This window comes from Ornithorhynchus anatinus, chromosome 6 (genome assembly GCF_004115215.2).
Source record: "Ornithorhynchus anatinus isolate Pmale09 chromosome 6, mOrnAna1.pri.v4, whole genome shotgun sequence".
Classification (NCBI taxonomy): Eukaryota; Metazoa; Chordata; class Mammalia; order Monotremata; family Ornithorhynchidae; genus Ornithorhynchus; species Ornithorhynchus anatinus.
In genome coordinates this window covers 22221471-22240718 of record NC_041733.1, presented here as the reverse complement: position 1 = coordinate 22240718, position 19248 = coordinate 22221471, and the positions used below count along the sequence as shown (strand labels likewise).

At 54.4% G+C, this 19248-nt stretch overlaps 1 protein-coding gene across 1 annotated transcript; it reads left to right on the top strand.

Moving 5' to 3' along the window:
- The first annotated feature begins 8731 nt into the window (after positions 1-8731).
- GRM6 (glutamate metabotropic receptor 6) lies at positions 8732-17477 on the top strand. The gene is made up of 10 exons (XM_029067129.2): positions 8732-9223; positions 9834-10050; positions 10311-10446; positions 10561-10715; positions 11520-11660; positions 12388-12588; positions 12800-12939; positions 13362-14297; positions 15621-15837; positions 17429-17477. The coding sequence occupies exons 1-9, from the start codon at positions 8732-8734 to the stop codon at positions 15828-15830; spliced, it is 2628 nt and encodes an 875-aa protein (XP_028922962.2). The 3' UTR covers positions 15831-15837; positions 17429-17477.
- The last annotated feature ends 1771 nt before the right edge of the window (positions 17478-19248 follow it).

Genomic DNA, 19248 nt, shown 5'->3' with positions numbered 1-19248 from the left:
CTCTGTTCTGTTCTTCCCTGTTTCTTTCACCGGACACACTCCAGATTCCCCCAGGGAAGTCCAAGTCGAGGGAAAATGAAGCTGGGGACCTCCAAAGTCCCATCAGGGCTGGGGGAGAGTCAAATAAGAACTGATTTTACTTGATTCTCAGCAATCTGCCTTGCTCAGTGTATAAAAAGATTCTGTTTTAGAGAGGAGTTGGATCTGTGCAATCAGAAGATTCTCAACCTTCATCAAGAGTCGAAAGTTTGACAGGAAGAAAAGCCTGTTCCCCTGAGTCTGTGAGATGGAAAAGCCTGAATTCCTAAGTTTGAGAGGTGGAAAAGCCTAAACTCTTGAGTTTGGGAGGTGGAAAATCTGGACTCCTGAATTTGGGGGGCCATCAGAGGAAGATGATGTCAGCAGGTGAGAATGGAAAAACTGCCTGAGATCTAGCAATCAGTCAGTCAAGCAATGGTATTCACTAAGCCCTTATTGTGTACAAAACACTGTACTAAACGTCTGGGGGAGTACAACACAACAGAGGTGGTTGACCCGTTCCCCGCCCACAGTGAGCTTAGAGTCTACAGGGGGAGACAGACATTACCATAAATAAAACATTTATAAAGGATACTTTATAGATCTGAGGAAGATGTGGGTCCAGAAGATGAGATCTTCCTCAATTTGAGCCCTGATCTGCTACCTGGATCTGGGAAGTGGATTAGTAGGCAGGAAACACACCCTGCTCAGCGTCTTTTAGAGAAGAATACAGAAAGTACATTTGGTGTTTGCCTCTGTTCTTTGCCGAAGGTACTGGCACAGCAGGAAGGGAGCCTCGGACTGAGCGGGAATTCAACACTGTGGCTTTCCTTACTCTAAGCGTTGGGTTTTTAAAATCTGCCTTTAATAAAAACTGAAAGTAGCTGCACAGTTAACACCTTGCTGTTCAGAGAGGGAGGGAGATGGCGAAAGGAGGGGAGGGGAGAAAGCAGTGTTTGAGGGCAGGAGGGATGGAATAAGTGCTTGGGGTTTAGAGGAGCTGTCAGAATTCCAGAAGAGGGATCCTCCCTAGGCCAAACTTCCCTAGATGTTCAAACTCTCTCTGTCTCTCCTTTGGCTGACTTCTAAGTTTGGATGGACCCAGGGGGTCTGGACTCCCTCTGACCAGCCCTTGCGTATTATATGGTCCTAAACAGTTTCATTCCAAACAAAGGCAGTGAGCATAGAGAACAGACTGGAGCACAGGAAACCAATCTGTGGGCCAAGAATCTCCATCCTAACCCTCTGTGTTTCAGTTTCTTTTCAAGGTAAGGGGCTGAATAAATATCGCTTCCCCTTCCTCTCGGCCTCTCAGCAGGGAGGGCGAATGAACGAATGAGGCCTTTTCTCTGTTGTTGTTTCTGAGACACCGTGGTGGTCTCAGCATACAGGATCTAGAGTTCAAGGGAATGAAGAAATAGGGGTAGAGCAGTTGGTCTCTCCCCGACAAGGTCAGAACCAGGGGGCTCCAAAGAAAAACAGCGGGCCTAGTGGATACAGCACGGGCCTGGGAGTCAGAAGGATCTGGGTTCTAATCGGTCTGCTTAGTGACCTTGGACAAGACACTAAACGTCTCTGTGCCTCAGTTACTTCATCTGTAAAATAGGGTTTAAGATTGTGTGCCCCAGGTGGGACATTGACTATGGACTATGTCCAATCAAGCCTTCCCAGACTGAGCTACCCCCTTTTCCCTCTGCTCCCCCTCCACCCTCTGCTCCTCCCCCTTCCCCCCTTCACCTCCCCTCAGCTGAGCCCCCTTTCCCTCTGCTCCTCCCCCTCCCCCCCAGCACTGTGCTCATTTGTATATGTTTTTATTATCCTATTTATTTTGTTAATGAGGTGTACATCCCCTTGATTCTATTTATCGTGATAATGTTGTCTTGTTTTTGTTTCGTTCTGTTTTGCTCTGCCGTCTGTCTCCCCCGATTAGACTGTGAGCCCGTCACTGGGCAGGGATGGTCTCTATCTGTTGCCGAATTGTACATTCCAAGCGCTTAGTACAGTGTTCTGCAAATAGTAAGCACTCAATAAATACTACTGAATGAATGATTAGCTTGTGTCTTCCCCAGCACTTAGTACAGTGCCTGGCACATGGTAAGCGTCTAAACTTTATGGTATTAACAAATACCATAAAGATAAAAAAAGCAAAAGGCCAAGGTGAGAGATTCCCTCAGGGCAGGCAGCCTCACAGACCCCTTCTAGGATTGGAGGTTGCAGCTAGCCTCCTGTCTGCCTCAGGGCTCAGGGGGTGGGAAATGGGCCCCCATTTGTGTTGACAAAATACAAAACAGATCCCTGCTTGCTCCTCCATTGAGGTGGGAGGCAGTTGTGCATGAAACAGTTTCCTGCTCAGGGCCCTCCTACCGTGTAGGCAAGCAATCGTCTAGAGTGTAACTGCCTAGGGATATCCTTCTCCTCTTTCTGTCTGCTTCTCACATTATGGTTCAGCTGTTTACTGTATCCCTTCCTTTTGCCTCGGGCAACAAAATGTCTCAGGCTGATCCTTTCCTGCCCATCTCTGGTTGCAACATGGACTTCTGCTTCTTACCTTGTCTGGTTCAAAGAAGATCCCTAAATCAATCAGTCACTGGTATTTTTACTGAGTACTTACTGTGTGCAGAGCACTGTATTGAGCACTTGGGAGAGTTCAATATAACAGAGTTAGTAGACACATTCCCTGTACACAGCAAGCTTACAGCCTAGAGGGACAGACATTAATATAAATTATGGATTAATACACAAATGCTGTGGGGCTGAGAGAGGAGTGGATAAAGGAAGGAAATCCAAGCAGCAAGGCGATGCAAAAGGGAGTGGGAGGAGAGGAAATAAGGGCTTAGCCAAGGAAGCCTTCTCAGAGGAATTGTGTCTTCAATAAGGCTTTGAAGGTGAGGGAAATAATTGTCTGTTGGCTTCGAAGAGGGAGGGCTTTCCAGGCCAGAGGCAGGACGTGGACAGGAGGTCAGCGGTCAGCGTCCAGCGGTGAGATAGAGGAGATTGAGGTGCAGTGAGTAAGTTGGTTAGGAGAGCCTTTTACTCCCTAGACTCTGTAGTTGTGGTACAGTAGTGGTATTTATTGAGCACCACCACACTAAGCTCTTGGGAAACTGCAACAGATTCATTCATTCAATAGTATTTATTGAGCGCTTACTATGTGCAGAGCGCTGGACTAAGCGCTTGGAATGGACAATTCAGCCACAGATAGAGACCATCCCTGCCCAGTGACGGGCCCACAGTCTAAACAGATGATAAGGCGGAGCAGACAACTGGACCCTGGATGATAAATGGGGCAGTGTTAATGGGGATGAAGAAGTGAGCCCCATATTGGACACGGACTCTGTCCAACCTGATTAGTTTGTATCAACCCCAGAGCATAATACAGTATCTGGTACAAATTAAGTGCTTAACAAATACCATTAAGAAAATAATAATTTAAAAAACCACTGAAATGAGTTCCTGGGAGAGGTGGAGCAGAGGCAAATGAGATTTTCCTTGGAGGCAGGAGAGGGGAAAATGATGACTTAATAATAATATTGTGGTATCCATTAAGTGCTTACTTGGTGCCAAGCAATGTACTAAGTGCTGGGATTGAAACAAGATAATCTGGTTGGGGCTCACAGTCTAAGGGGTGGGAGAACAGGTACTGAATCCCCATTTTATAGATGAAGAAAGTGAGGCATAGAGACATTAAGGGATTTGTCCAAGGTCCACAGCAGAGAACTAGCAGTACTGGGATAAGAACTCAGGTCATCTGACATCCAGGCCTGTGCTCTTTCCACTAGGTTAGCTGCTCAGCTGTAGCTTATTTAGCCTAGCTATGTCCATTTTTGGAGTGGGACAGCGTCCTGGCCTCCTCCTTTACCATTCACCCTCTTCATATCCTCCCGCTGAAGGGCTCTGTTTTAGATGGCATTAAATCCCTCTATCTGTGGATCTCTTCTTGCTCTCTAGAGTCACGATCGTTGTCTGATGCAGCATCCTGGGCCACCTCCTCCCACTCCCCCACCCCGACTGCTGTGGATGAGGGAGTTGGGGCAAATTTACCTCTGAAGAAACAGAAACAAGGGACAGGCAGTGGGGAGAGAGAGAGCAACAGACAGAGAGAAACAGTTACTGAAAGAGTCAGAAACAGAAAGAAAAGGAAGAGGAAGAAAAAAGACAGCATTTGTGGACACTCAGGAAGAGACAGAATGAGAAAGAGAAAATGAATTTACCAATGAGAGATGGGGGAAGAAATATAAAGACCGAGAAAAGAAAGGAATAAATACTAGGAGAAAGAGAGGGTGAGTCAGAATGGAAGAATAAAGGGAGAAGTTGTGATAATTTTATTATAGCCCACCCCTTAAAGCCCTGGGATTCAGGTCTGGTCTCTGCACACTCTGGGCATCTCTCTCCCCTCCCTGAGGTCAGTCCCACTGCTGGATTGGGCTTTGTGCGGGCAGAGGGCTGTGAACAGCAAGCTGAGCAGTGGGTAGCCGGCAGAGAGCAGTGAGCACTGAGCAGGGAGCAGTAAGCAGATAGCAGCAAGCATTGAGCAGCAAGCAGTGAGAATTGAGTGGTGAGGGGCAGCGAACACTGAGCAGCAAGCAATGAGCACTGAGCAGCAAGCAAGGAGCACTGAGCAGCAAGCAAGGAGTACTGAGCAGCAAGCAAGGAGTACTGAGCAACGAGCAGCCCTGGAAGGCAGAGGATATAAAATTACTGGCAATGGTGGGGACGGAGGGAGGTTGGGGGGGCGAGGGTGCTCATCTGTGTGCGATGGCTTTTCTCTTCCCCAAATAAATCCGATCCGTTCTAGATCTGAATGCATTAGAGCGTGTGGCTTTTAGAGAGGATTTCACTGGGTGGGCTAGAGGGCTGATGGGCTGGCGGGCTCTCTCCCCGCTCCCGGATTGGCAGGAGTTCTGAATTCCTGCTCCCCCTCACCATACTTCTCGGCGTTTGTACCTCCACTGCTCCGGGGCTGGCAATCGGAGAAAAAGAGATCAGAGTGGAGGACAGAGGTGGGCATCCTACTCTTTTTCTTTCGGCAAGGAACCGTGCAATCCCTGCTCAGGGGCTGACCGGCACCCTTGGGTAGGGGAGGTGAGTAGTAGTGCTGATCTAGGGGAAGCTAGCCTGAGGCGCTGACCTGGTGGGGTGATGACCAGGGTTACTGACCAGGGGTCTGACCTGAGGAAGGCTGGGCTGGGGGGTTGACCTGGGGTGCTAACCTGAGGTGATGTCCTGGGGGGTGCTGATTTGAGGTGTTGCCCTGAGGTGCTGACCTAGGGGGACACTAGCTGGCGGTGCAAACCTGGGAGGTGCTGACCTGAGGTGCTGTCCTAGGATGCTGACCCAGGAGTATCCCAGCCTGAGGTACTGGTCTGGAGGGCATTAACCTGGAGGATGCTGCCCTAGGGCACTATCCTTGAATCCTGGCTGGGCGTCAAGAGAGCAAATGAAACCAGGCACTGAGAGGCTTGAGGTGGTCAGTGAATGGGGGCTTCATCCCGGGAGATGGGAGGCAGGTTTGAGGAGGGGAGAAGCTCGGCGGCAGAGAAGTGAGTGAGGCTGAGGGGGTTCTGCCCGCTCCCCAGCCGTCTCTGGGGAGAGGGCTGCCCCTGCTTCCCCCTCATGGAGCCCTCTAAACCCGAGTTCTGAGAGAAGACTTATTTGGTCTCCCCAAACTCAAGCCCTTTTTGTCTTGGGTGTTTCTCGGACAGGGCGAGAGGGACAGTGGGGCTGGGTGGCTGGCTTCCCACTGTGGATCTGCCAGTCCCTGAGGAGAGTTGCCAGGAGATCTTAAGGAATTAGGCTGGGCTTTGGCCAGCACAGCATAGATGGGATTCTGAATGGGGGCGGGGGACAGGGGAAACTGATAAGTTAAGGAGGATGGGGTGTGGCATCCAGGGCCATACCAGGGCTACTCTTTGTCCCCCAGATGGGGTGGGGGGGGTATGGAAAACTCTATTCCGTGGGATGGTGCAGGGAGTGTTTGCTTGGGGTGTTGCTAGCTGGATGAAACAGGGTCTGAGTGGCTTGGCTGTGTCTTCCTCCAGTTTGGGCTCCAGCCAGCCCAACTGACCCCTTCTAAGACCCCTTTCCAGAGAGGAACATCATCATTTTGGGGGGGCCCTTCGATCAGCATGGGGCAGTTGACCAGGATCCGGGTGAAAGTGGGGGCAGAACCCAGGGGAGGTAGGGGAGGAGAAAAGCAAGCTGCAGGAGAATCTGTTGTCATCTCATAATGAGAGTATCTGAGTGTTGGGCCCAGGGGCTTTACCTCACCTTCAGCCCTCAGGCACCCTCCTTTACCCAACCACAAGATGTGTTGACCTCCATCTCCTCGGGGCCACTTCCTTTTACCTCAAGGCTCTCCTCATCCTGCAGCCCGTGGGCTCTCCGCCCCGATGTCCTAAGGAAGGAGCTGACTTCCGCATGAAATCTAGTTCAACTGGCTGGAGGCGGGGGGATGGCGGAGGCTGAGAGAGGCGGGAAGGCAGAGCAGCAGATGGAGTCAGAGACGACCTGCTGGGCTTAGGGGAGGCGGGTCCGAACGGAGACATTCGGACCCTTGGATGGGGTGGGGGTGGGGCGTCGGCCGGAGCTAATGAAGTGGTGAGACCCATCAGAATTGGCTTCCTCAGCAACCTCGGCTTGTTGTCCTTCACGCCAGTCTGAGGGAAGGAACCCTCCTTTTCTTTGAAGAAGAGACTCATCATCCCAGATGGATCTTCCCATTTGAGGATATTGAGGTCCATTTGCCTATTCTCTGCCCCTGCCTGGCCCCCAGCTGTGCTTGTCCCTGGGTCCCTCAGCTCCCCTTCTTTCTTGGTCTCTGAGTCCCTCCCTCGCTTCCCCTCCCAGCGGGGCCTGGCTCATCCCCTTAGCAGGACTTCCCTGCCCAGCCGGGCTTCTCCCTTAGTGGGCCCTGGAAAAGGGGAAAAGCACTGAGGCCCTAGTGGAGAGAGCATGGTCTTGAGTTTTAATCCTGACTCTGCCAATTGCTTGCTGAGTGACCTTGGGCAAATCACTTGACTTCTCTGTGCCTCAAAATGGAGATTACATACCTGTTCTCCCTTCTCCTTAGACCATGAGTTCCATGTAGAACAAGGATTGTGTCCAACTAGATTAAACAGTGCTTGATACATAATAAGCCCATAATCATCATCCCCACCATCATCATCATCAGAAGGGGCAGGTTTGCCCACAGAAGGAGCTGCTGAGCCTCTCCAGAACAAGTAGACCATTAATCATTTATATTTATTAGGCGCTACTGTGTGCACAGCACTGTTCAAAGCGCTTGGGAGAGTACAATGTGACAGAGTAAGTAGACAGATTCCCAGTCCACAGTGAGCTTACAGTCTAGAGCCACAGGACTTCACCTTTCCTTAGGAGCTCAGGCCACTCCTGCCGCCCCCCGCATCCCGCCCCTGGGGCGTCCTCTGCTTCTGCTCAGACTCGCGGGGATGGGTTTGACCCCAGAATTCCAAGGACTGGAGTGGTTACTGAGCCTCAGGAGGGAGTGCTGGGGGTGTGGGGAGAAGAGGACGTGGCTGCATCATCTCAAGATTAGAAACAGCGTGGCCTAGTGGATAGAGCGTGGGCCTCGGAGTCAGAAGAACCTGGGTTCTAACTCTGGCTCCGCCACTTGTCCGCTGTGTGACCTTGGCCAAGTCACTTCACTTCTCTGGGCCTCATTTATCTCATCTGTAAAATGGGGATAAAGACTGTGAGTCTCATGTGCAGCAGGGACTGTGTCCAACCTGATTAGCTTGTATCTATCCCAGCACTTAGTACGGTGTCTGGCACATAGAAAGCACTTAACAAATATCACATAAAAACATCAACATCAAAAACAATGTTTAGAGCGTATTGTCCACAGGCTTTTCAGCACCATTCCCCTTTACCAGGTGCCATAGGCCTTTTGTCTCTGGGCTAGAGAGTTCCTTCTTTCTTCCTCCCTTCTATAACCATCTTTCCTCAGAGAGTGAAAGATCTGGGTTTGGGCCCTGAGAACTCAGGTCCCTCCCTTTTTGCCTGGGCCAATTCTAAACCCTGGAAAGAAGGAGCAGGAGCTGCTGAGGGTCTGGGATTGGGCTCCGCTCCAAGACGTTGTCCCCTTCCCCTCTGTTTCATCCTTTTGTCCTCCTCCTTCCTGTTGGACCTGGGCTCAATTCCTCTTTAAGAGGCTCCTGAAAATCCCCTGGAAACAACAACAGTAATAATAACTGTGGTATTTGTAAAGCACTTACTATGTGCCAGATACTGTACTAAACACTAGGGTGGATACAAGCTAATTTGGGTTGGACACAGTCCCTGTCTCAGTCTTAATCCCCATTTTACAGATGAGGTAACTGAGGCAGTTACAGAAGACATGAAGTGACTTGCCCAAGATCACACAGCAGGCAAGGGTTGGAGCCGGGACTAGAACCCAGGTCCTTCTGACTGCCAGGCCTGGATTCTATCCACTAGGCCACCCTGCTTCAGCTAACAAGGAGGAAATTAACGTTCTTCCCTCCGCTCCCATAATCAAGAAGACAGGATCAGGTCTCTGCACCCTTCCGATCCCTCCATTCACCAGGTTCTGCTTTAGAACAGGGAAGGGTCCTGGAAGGCCCGGGGTTCAGAGAGCCGGCCACGAAGACCTTTTTGGGCAAAATCTGCATCCCCAGTGCCTCGAAGCTGTCCCTTCCTCTCTCCCTTCAGGCTGTGAGGAGCCCATCCCCCAAGCATGGAACGCCTCCCGGTCCTTCTCCCTTCCTTCCTCCTTCTCTCCTTTCTGGCCCCATGGGGCTCGGTGGGGGCCCAGCAGCCCCCACGACCTCACTCGATTCGGATCGAGGGGGACGTCACGCTGGGGGGCCTGTTCCCGGTCCACGCCCGAGGCCCCGCCGGGGTGCCCTGCGGGGAGGTGAAGAAGGAGAAGGGCATTCATCGCATGGAAGCCATGCTCTACGCCCTGGACCAGATCAACAGCGACCCTGAGCTGCTGCCCAACCTGACGCTGGGGGCCCGCATCCTGGACACCTGCTCCCGAGACACCTACGCCCTGGAGCAGTCCCTCAGCTTCGTGCAGGCCCTGATCCAGAGGGACACCTCCGAGGCGCGCTGCTCCGATGGCCAGCGGCCCATCATACCCAAGCCGGAGCGTGTGGTCGGGGTCATCGGGGCGTCCGCCAGCTCCGTCTCCATCATGGTGGCCAACGTGCTGCGCCTCTTTGCGGTGAGAGGGATGGGGGGGATGGGATGGGGAGTGTGCCTACCAACTCTATCATAATTTACCATCCCAAATGCTTAGTACAGTGTTCTTAGTTCAGTGCTCAATAAATTCCAGTGATTGATTGGAGAAGGCCCCTGCTGGGGCTTGGGGGATGGGGCCAGTAGTCCTAGCCAAGAGGATCTGGAAGCAGACTCCCCAGGGCTCTGTTTCTGGTCCTACCCTCAGCCCACATGCCCCCAGAATGCTCCTTATTTCTTTGACCTTCAGCCTTTCCTCATTTTGCTAAAAATCCCCCAATCCCTGAGATTAATTTCCCTAATGGGTATCATGCAAATCCAGCCGCTAGCGGAAGGGCCAGATCCCTGCCCTGGTGTCCTGGATGGACCTCACTCTTCCCACCCCTGGATCCCCAGGCACCAACGTCCTGCCCCAGGAGTAACCCTTAAAGGGGCAGCCACACCCCCAAGTGTGGGGCTGAGCAGGTTTAGCCGATTTCACCAAGGAAAAGAGCTGACCCCCTGGGAGAGGACAAGTGAAGAGCGGTGTGTGTGTTTGTGTGTGGGTGGGGGAGGGAGGAGGCGTGCATTCATCCTCCAGGTCTCCCTCCCACCAGATCCCCCAGATCAGCTACGCCTCCACCGCGCCGGAGCTCAGCGACAATAACCGCTACGACTATTTCTCGCGGGTGGTGCCCCCCGACTCCTACCAGGCCCAGGCCATGGTGGATATTGTCAAGGCCCTGGGGTGGAACTATGTCTCCACGCTGGCCTCTGAGGGCAACTATGGGGAAAGCGGTGTCGAGGCCTTTGTGCAGATCTCTCGCGAGGCCGGTGAGTGGAAGGGCGGGCCCCGGGGACAGAGAGGGGTCCTCAGAGGGGCTAAGGGATCAAGAAGACAGCGAGCCAGCCGGCTGGTGTTCGCGGCCCAAGAGGGGATCCTGGAGCAAGGGTTGGGGGGCGAAGAGCAGGGACTGGGAGCCCCAGAATAGGAAGGGAGATTGAGGGGTGTGGAAGGGGCAGTGATAAGCTGTGGCAGAAACAGGAAGTTCTGACACCCCAAGTAAGGAAGCGCTCTCTCTGCGGCCCCTCAGGGGGGGTCTGCATCGCCCAATCCATCAAGATCCCGCGAGAGCCGAAGCCAGGAGAGTTTGACAAGCTCATCGGTCGGCTGATGGAGACATCCAATGCCCGGGGCATCATCATCTTCGCCAATGAAGATGACATCAAGTGAGGGTCCCGGGAAGCAGGGTTCGGGAAGGAGGCCGGGTACTGGCGGTGGGGGCTGGTGAGTAGGTGGGTGGGATGGTGGGGGAAGGTCTGGTTCACCCTCTCTCCTCACAGACGAGTGCTGGAGGCTGCCCGTCGCGCCAACCTCACAGGGCATTTTCTCTGGGTGGGATCAGACAGCTGGGGCGCCAAGACTTCACCCATCTTAAACCTGGAGGATGTGGCCGAGGGAGCGGTCACCATTTTACCCAAACGGGCCTCCATTGACGGTGAGCAGGCCCTGCCACCCGGGCCTTAGGGGAGAGTACCCGGTTCTTTCTAAGACCCGCACCAAGTATCGCTCTTCTCTCTCAAGGTCGGCCCTGCTCCAGAGAGAGAGCATAAAAAACCTCACAGCTCAACTCCATGTTCTCACATTCTGTCCCCTCCTTCCCTTTCATTACTTTGGGAGAAAAAAATAAAACAATCGTATTTGTTAAGCGTTTACTAGGGGCCAAGCACTGTTCTAAGCACTAGACTAGAGAGAAGGTAATCAGGTTGGACATAGCCCCTTTCCCACATGGAACTCACAGTCTCGATCTCCATTTTACAAATGAGGTAACTGAGGCACGGAGAACTGAAGTGACTTCCCTGAGGTCACACAGCAGACAAGTGTTGGAGCCAGGATTAGAACCCATGATCTTCTGACTCCCAGGCCCATATTCTATCCTGTAGGCCACAGTGCTTCTCCTGGGTGGTCAGGTGATTGTTGGGAAGGGGAGGTGATCCAGGAAGGACCACCTGTAGGGGAGCAGACTTGGTTTCCTCCCCGCATGCCATTCGCTCCCATTATTCTAGCAGTCTAGCACTTGCTAAGCACTTGTTCTGAATTCAGTAAGCACCAGACACAGCGATGGAGGTAGATAAGACACTCCCTATAGACCGTGAGCTTGTTGTGGGCAGGAAACGTGTCCACCAACTCCGTTACACTGTACTCTCCCAGGCACTTAGTACAGTGCTCTGCACACAGTAAGCACTCAGTCGATGCCACCGATTGACTGATGGTGCCTCCTGCCCTTTCGACACCGGACCAGGTTTCGACCAGTATTTCACCAGCCGCTCCCTGGAGAACAATCGGCGCAACATCTGGTTTGCAGAGTTCTGGGAGGACAATTTCCACTGCCAGCTGACCCATCTGGGGGCCCAACATGAAGGATCCTCCCGCAAGTGCACTGGTGAGAAGCACTTTGGGGAGAAGCTACTGGTTACTGGGGAAGAAGAGGGGCTGCTGGAAAACCTCCACTTCAGAGCCGATTTGGGTCTGGGGATGAAATCTCCTAGCCTCTTCTTCCACCGACCTCCTAATCAAGTAAATTTCCCCACTCCCCACCTCTGACCCTTAACTCTCCCTCCTCCTCCTCCTCTGACCTATTGCTGATGCCTTTCTCCCCGCATGGAACTCCCTTCCCTGTCTCCTTCACCAAGCCAGGTCCTTCCCGTTCCTAAAAACCCTCCTAGAGAGTCCCCTCTCCTCCAGGAGAAATTCCCTGATGAATCCCTCCATCTCCTCCCCTATGATGTTCCCTCAGTCCCCTCGGTATGCCTGGGAATATATCTATTTACATTTCTATTTCCTTTCATGCTCCTTTTAACCATTGGTTAAAATGGTCATCTTTTCCTTGTCTTCCCCATTAGACTCTAAGTCCCTTGAGGCCAGGGATGATATCTTTTCCTTATATTTACTTATGTTCCCCAAATACCTAGGGCAGGGCTCCCTACATATACCTTATTAAAGTATTCGTTGCTGAAGAAAGGCCCCGTCTGCCCCTTCCCTACCCCCAAACCGGGGGAGTGGGGAGGCTAGAGGAGGAAGAGGAGGTAGAGAAGTGGGGGAGGAGATGTGGATGACTGAGCCGATGACGTCGACCCGGTTCCGGCTTACCTTTTTAACTCCCGGGGCAGGTGAAGAGCGGATTGGGCGGGACTCAGCGTACGAACAGGAAGGGAAAGTCCAGTTTGTGATCGACGCGGTGTATGCGGTGGCTCACGCGCTGCACAATTTGCACCAGGCTCTGTGCCCGGGCCAGGGGGGCATCTGTCCAAGTATGGACCCCTCCAACGGGCGCCAGCTGCTGCATTACATCCGTGCCGTCAACTTCAACGGTGAGAACCGAAGAGGCTGGAGCAGGGATGGGGTGGGGGGGCGGGAGAGGGCCGACTCAGAGTCGGGGGTGGGGGGTCTCTGGGAACATTCGCGGGGCGTGGATTGGGCAGGAGGAGGGCTAGGGCAGCCGTAGAGACCAGCGGGAGGAAGCTGAGGTGGTCCTGAGCGCTCAGAGCACCCCCCGCCGGGGGAGGGTGGACCCACGTCCAGGCAGCGCCGGGACCCCCGTGATGTTCAACGAGAATGGTGACGCCCCCGGCCGCTACGACATCTTCCAGTTCCAGCTGACCAACAGCAGCGCCCCCGGCTACCATGCCATCGGCCAGTGGACTGAATTCCTGCGGTTGAACGTGAGTGTCCCCGCCTCCCAGGACCCCCGGACCGGTCCTGAGGTGGCCGGGGTCCATGAGGGGCTTGGTGGAGGCCGGTTGGAGGGGGGTAGAGGCCAGGCAATCAGGGCCTCAAACTGGTCCCCAGATTCCCTCCGTGGATTCCAGCCTGCCTCCCTCCACTGACCCTCCTACCGAAGGAGGCAACCCTGGGAGAAGGAGCTTGTTTGTACGCAGCCGGTCACCTGGAAGCCCAGGTGGCCAATGGCAACCCCCTTAAGTAGCCCGGGAGCCGAAGTCCGCAGTTAAGCTTCAGGGTGCCCGAGGTGGGCACCTTTGCTGCTCGTCACGTGCCCCCGTCACCCCCGGCTCCGAACCGGCACCAACCTGGGGCTTGGGTGACGGTAGCTCCCCTCCTCGGTGGTCACCTCCCCCGCCCCCAGATGGGAGAGATGCAGTGGTCCGGAGGTCGGCCGGAGGTGCCCTCTTCTGTGTGCAGCCAGCCCTGTGGGCCCGGAGAGCGGAAGAAGATGGTCAAGGGGGTGCCGTGCTGTTGGCACTGCGAGCTGTGTGACGGCTACCAGTACCAGCTGGATGAGTTCAGCTGCGAGGTCTGTCCCTTTGACATGCGGCCCACCGAGAACCGCACCGGCTGCCGACCCACGCCCATCGTCAAGCTGGAGTGGAGCTCGCCCTGGGCGGCCCTGCCCATCCTGCTGGCCGTGCTGGGCATCGTCGCCACCAGCTGCGTCATGGCCACCTTCGTGCGCTTCAACGACACGCCCATCGTGAGGGCCTCCGGCCGCGAGCTCAGCTACGTGCTGCTCACCGGCATCTTCCTCATCTACTTCATCACGTTCCTCATGATCGCCGAGCCCGGGGTGGCCGTCTGCGCCGGCCGCCGCCTCTTCCTGGGCCTGGGCATGGCCGTCAGCTACTCCGCCCTGCTCACCAAGACCAACCGCATCTACCGCATCTTCGAGCAGGGCAAGAGGTCGGTGACGCCCCCGCGCTTCATCAGTCCCGCCTCCCAGCTGGTCATCACCTTCAGCCTGATGTCCGTGCAGGTGGTGGCCGTCGTGGCCTGGCTGGGTGTGCGGCCCCCGCACAGCGTCGTCGACTACGAGGAGCAGCGCACCCCCAACCCCGAGCGGGCCCGGGGCGTGCTCAAGTGTGACATGTCCGACCTCTCGCTCATCTGCTGCCTCAGCTACAGCATTGTGCTCATGGTCACCTGCACCGTCTTCGCCATCAAGGCCCGCGGAGTCCCCGAGACTTTCAACGAGGCCAAGCCCATCGGCTTCACCATGTACACCACCTGCATCGTCTGGCTCGCCTTCGTGCCCATCTTCTTTGGGACGGCCCAGTCCGCCGAGAAAGTGAGTGAGGGGCTCGGGGGCAGGGGCGGCCCTCGGTCCAGTCAGCCCCTGGGCTGGGGGAAGGTTCGGCAGAGATGGAAGAATGGGAAGGTGGGCCCTGAAGGGAGACTGAGGAGAAAGTCAGGCAGATGGAGTGGGAAGAGAGGCACAGGGCCAAGATGCAAGGATTGTGATCAAAATCTTAGAGGGTAATAATAATAATATTATGGCATTTGTTAAGTGCTTACGCGTCAAGCGCTGTTCCAAGTTCTGGGGTAGAAATAGGGAAGCAACATGGCCTAATGGAAGTCAGAGGACTTGGGGCCTAATCCCGACTTCACCACTTGCCAGCTTGCCAACCTTGTGTAAATCACTTAACTTCTCTGATCCTTAGCTTCCTCATCTGTAAAACGGGGATTCAGTACCTGTTCTCCCTCTCCTTTAGTCTGCAAGCCTGATGTGGGACAGGGACCGTGTCCAACCTGCTTGTTTTTGATTTACCCCAGGGCTCGGTGCAGCGTTTTGCATATTCCACAATTTTTATTTTTATATAAATTAATCGGGACAGGCACAGTCCTTAGCCCATATGGGGCTCACAGTCTAAGTAGAGAAAAAGAAGACGAGGAGGTGGCCTGGTGCAGAAGAAAGATACAGAGAGCAAAGAGGAAGGGAATCGGGGCGAGAACAGCAGCACGGTCTAGTGGCTAGAACATGGGCCGGGGAGTCAGAAGGAACTGAGTTCTAATCCTCACCCTGCCGCTTGCCTGTTGCGTGACCTTGCGCAAATCACTTAACTTCTCCGGGCCTCGGTGACCCCATCTGTAATATGGGGTATTACTAATAAGGCTGTGAGACCCATGTGGGACATGGACCGTGTTCAACCGATTAGCTTGTATCTACCCCAGCTTGGCACACACAATACCTGCTACATAATAGGCGCTTAAAAAATACCATAAAAAATAAACGATGACAAAAACAGCAGAATCGGATTAAGTGACCCACAAAAGGTGATGGGAGGAAAGTAGGAAAACCCTCTGGTTGCTACCCAGCGGCCATCTGAAAAGATCATGGTGCCCGCTTGGAGAACCACCAACAAGGGGTGTCTGTTCTTTGAGGTCTCCCCCATCCTGTGACTGGGTAAACTCACCATCCCCCTAACAAGCAGAGGGGGGGCCGGGTCACCACAGTATGAAACTGAGCCTGGGCCTTTAACCCCAGACACTGGGGCTGGGCCTTGAACCCCAGACCCAAAGAAACGGAGAATCGCGCTGCCCAGGCCGAAGAGCAGTTGGTGCTGTCCCCACCTCTACCAGGCCTTTCTCTTCTCCCCACCGGTGACCCCAGATCTACATCCAGACGACAACACTGACCGTGTCCATGAGTTTGAGCGCCTCGGTCTCCCTGGGCATGCTGTACGTGCCCAAGGTCTACATCATCATCTTCCACCCTGAGCAGAACGTGCAGAAGAGAAAGCGCAGCTTCAAGGCTGCTGCCTCTGGGGCTTCTCCCAATGGGGAGAGCAAGGGAGAAGAGCTCAAGGACGACGGCAAGTAGGGAGCAGGTCAGTGCCAGCCCACTCACATGCCCTCCGTCTATCCGTCTGCTTCTGCTTCTCTCCTCCCTCCCTCCCCAACACCTCCAACAAGGAGACCCTTTGAGATAAATGAGTTGACTGGTTTGGAAGGGAGGGAGAATAATAACTATGGTGCTTGTCAAGCGCTTATTATATGTCAAGCACCGTTCTAAACGCTGGGGTAGATACAAGTTATTCAGATAAGACACAGTCCCTGTCCCTCATGGGATGCACAATCTTAATCCCCATTTTATAGATGAGGTAACTGAGGCCCAGAGAAGTGACTTCCCCAAAGCCACCCAGCAGATACGTGGCAGAGCCAGGGTTAGAACCCAGGTCCTTCTGACACCCAGGCCTGTGGCTCTATCCGCTAAGACACGTGCTTGATTCTGGTTGAGATTGGGTGTTGGAGGGAATCTTAGGGGAACGGATATTATCTAGAAGTGAGGCTGCCCATCCGACAAAACGGGCGGAGGCAGGACCCCAGTATTGGATCACACAATTCAGGACAGGAAGGCTGAGCTGTGTGTGTGGGCTGGGTGGCCAAGGGAGCCTAGGAAAGGGATTTTTCCCCAAATCCTCCGAGGAGGATTCTCCGGGGGCATCCAGATACCATGGTGGGATCAAGAGAGGGAAAAAGGGTGGGGTGGTTTTCCAGCTGGTCTCCCATGGTCATTGACACTCTTCCTTGGTCCTTTCCAGTCCTCCCAGACCGACTGACCTAGCAGACCAGACCTGGACCGAGGGCCCCCACAGGCTGCTGCAATGGGGGGCGAGGGGCAGCTGAGTTCTGTGTCCCTTGAGTCTCCTCCCCTTGGTTCCCTCCTCCTTGTATCTGAGCCCAATCTCCCTCACACCCCCCCAAAGTATCCTGAGATGTTCAATGTGAGGAGAGATGGGGAACCACATCTGCACTCCGGGAGTTAAAAAAAATCTTAGCCTCTAAGGCTAAGTAAGCCCTGAAGGTTAGAAGTGCAGTGGCTATTAATAATAAAAATTGTGGTATTTGTCAAGCATTATGTGCCAGACATTGAACTAAGCACTGGCTAGATACAAGGTAATTGGTTGGACATAACCCACAGGCTATTTAGTTGCTTTCATTGTATTGACGACCCAGTGCCCCAACTTCCCACCTCCGTCCAATCCAACACTGGTGGGGCGAAGAGACCGGGGACCCTCTGATCTGCCATCATAACGTTGGGAGAGAAGCAGACCCTGGGGTGGCCCCTACTGTAACAATAAAAATAATACTAATAACAGTAAAGCTAGGAGGATACTGGGGACTGGCAATGTCACAGCCGGGTCATTGTCCCATACAATGTGGTAATCCAGGTAGGTGTTGAGGGAGAATGGGAGATGCTTCACGATTAGTGTGCGCTCGGTAGAACATGACCTTTCTGAACCCCGATAACCCTGCTCAAACAGGAAGTGGGCCAGGTTGCCCAAGAGAAGTGGTGTGGCTGCGGCTGGGTCATGCCAGGGACAGGGGAACTACCTAGGGTCCTCCCAGCCCTTACACCACCTTCTCCCACTCCGTCTTCTTTTCCTGGGCTGTGACCTTTCAACTTCTCTCTTCTAGAGCCATCAGCAGAACCAAGATGGGCAGCTGCAATAAACTATTTTTTTCCTATATAGAACCCATTGCGATTGTCCGCCTTCACAGGGGAAAGAAGTGCCTCAGGCCGGGGGGGGGGGCCCTGGATGCAAGTAGGGGAGGGAAAAGTTGCAACAGAGAAAAAAGTAACAAAGAGAGACCAGAAGTACCTAAACCGCTATGATTCCTAAGAGCAGGCCCCTCGTGTTGGGCCTCGCTGGCGGGAAGCAGTTAAGCCTGGTGACCCCGGGCTTTCTGTGGGGGAGGAGCATGCACATTTCTGGCTGTCCACCTTCCCCACGGAGCTACCCAGCGGCAGGCGCCACAGATGGGAGAACACTTGCCACGAGCGGGAATACAAGACAACAAGAGGGAATGCTTTGTCCTCAGTTATTATGAAGCTCTTCAGAGGCGGGAAGGGGCACTGATGAGAACGAACTCTTCCCCTTGCCCCAACCCCCTGGTAAGGCAGCCCTGTGCTCTATCCTGAGCTGGAGACGCGAGGGGCCTCAATTGTGACTCCATTTTGCCAGTCCTCCTGCCCGAGGAAAACTACACTGGGCTTGGCGCCATATATCACTAGCTCTTGTTGCTCTTTCCCATATGCCCCACGGAGCGAGGGCCTGGATGCCGGAGACAAACACAGTTCCAGGAAGGGACCTTGGTCTCGTCCTCTCCCTGGCACAGGAGCTGGCAAGGATGTGAGCTTACTGCTGCACCAATCTACTTCTTGCGTGGCTTTAATGGGAACGAGGCCCAGTTTGAAGCAACAGCAGGCAAGCAGGTGGCATCAACAGTGGCGGCTAATCAGAGAACAGTACGGGATTGAGCCTGTTCCAGGGGAGCAAATACTGGCCTATACTGGCAGATTATTCAGCGGTGGCCGCTAATCCAGTGGCTGAAGGCCCTCGGGCCAGTTCTCACCCTCTTGCTTTTCAGCTCCCACGGGCCAGGAGATGGGGGAGGAAGGGACGGGACGGGATTCATCCCATTAACAGCCGTACATGGTCTCCTGCCTGAGGACCTCAGGCTCGGAAGACCATAGCTCCTGGCGAGAGCAGCCCATGCCACCGCTGTGCCAGCCCTGGGGGGTCAGTGAGCATGCCCACAGAGGCTTTGGAGCCTCAAGTTTCCCCAGCTCACCATGATCACCATGCTTGTGTGACCCCCCACAAGGCTGCTTGGATCCCCTCCCGCTCAGGGGTCTCCCTGTCGCTCTGCTCACCAGGCGGCAGGTTCCACTGGCCCCGGGTGCCATTGGAAATGGGGAGGTCGGGAGCAGAGTAAATCCTCCGCCCGCGTTGGTTGGTCTGTAGGACAGCTTGATCTGCCTACACCACGTCCACATGAGGCTCCACCCACTCATCCGGCTATTGAGGTTGCCAACAGTTGTCCCTGACTGGATGGCATCAGGGGAGGATGGTGGGGGACCCCCCACCCCACCCCTCTTCCCCGGCCCCGAGGAGTGATAGTGCCCTCAGGGACGATGTGTGCTTTTTCCCCTCCTGCCCTGTCCTGACGGCAGACCTCTGCTGCTAGCCAAGCAACAGAGCCGCCACAGCGGCATCCCACACTGAGAGGAATGCCTGCGGAGGAGAAGCGGGAGAGGTCAAACCGCAGCTCCATATCACGAGCCCAGGTTTCATCACTTGGGATTTTCCCCACAGCCGTGGCGAGCTGCAGCGGGCCGCTGCTTCGGCCCTTTCCACGGCAGTGATTTTCCGCCCCCTAGGGCTGGGACCCACCCCCAGCTCTGGATGTCCTGCTCCCCGCTGCCCCCCGTGCCCGCAGCCCCAGTGGGGAGC

What these genes read in the sequence shown, in the direction of transcription:
- GRM6 (XM_029067129.2), top strand. Translation starts at nt 8,732, where the DNA reads ATGGAACGCCTCCCGGTCCTTCTCCCTTCCTTCCTCCTTCTCTCCTTT. An exon ending in CCGTGCCGTCAACTTCAACG is followed by an intron (nt 12,589 to 12,799) that starts GTGAGAACCGAA and finishes ACCCACGTCCAG; the next exon opens with GCAGCGCCGGGACCCCCGTG. An exon ending in CGGCCCAGTCCGCCGAGAAA is followed by an intron (nt 14,298 to 15,620) that starts GTGAGTGAGGGG and finishes CGGTGACCCCAG; the next exon opens with ATCTACATCCAGACGACAAC.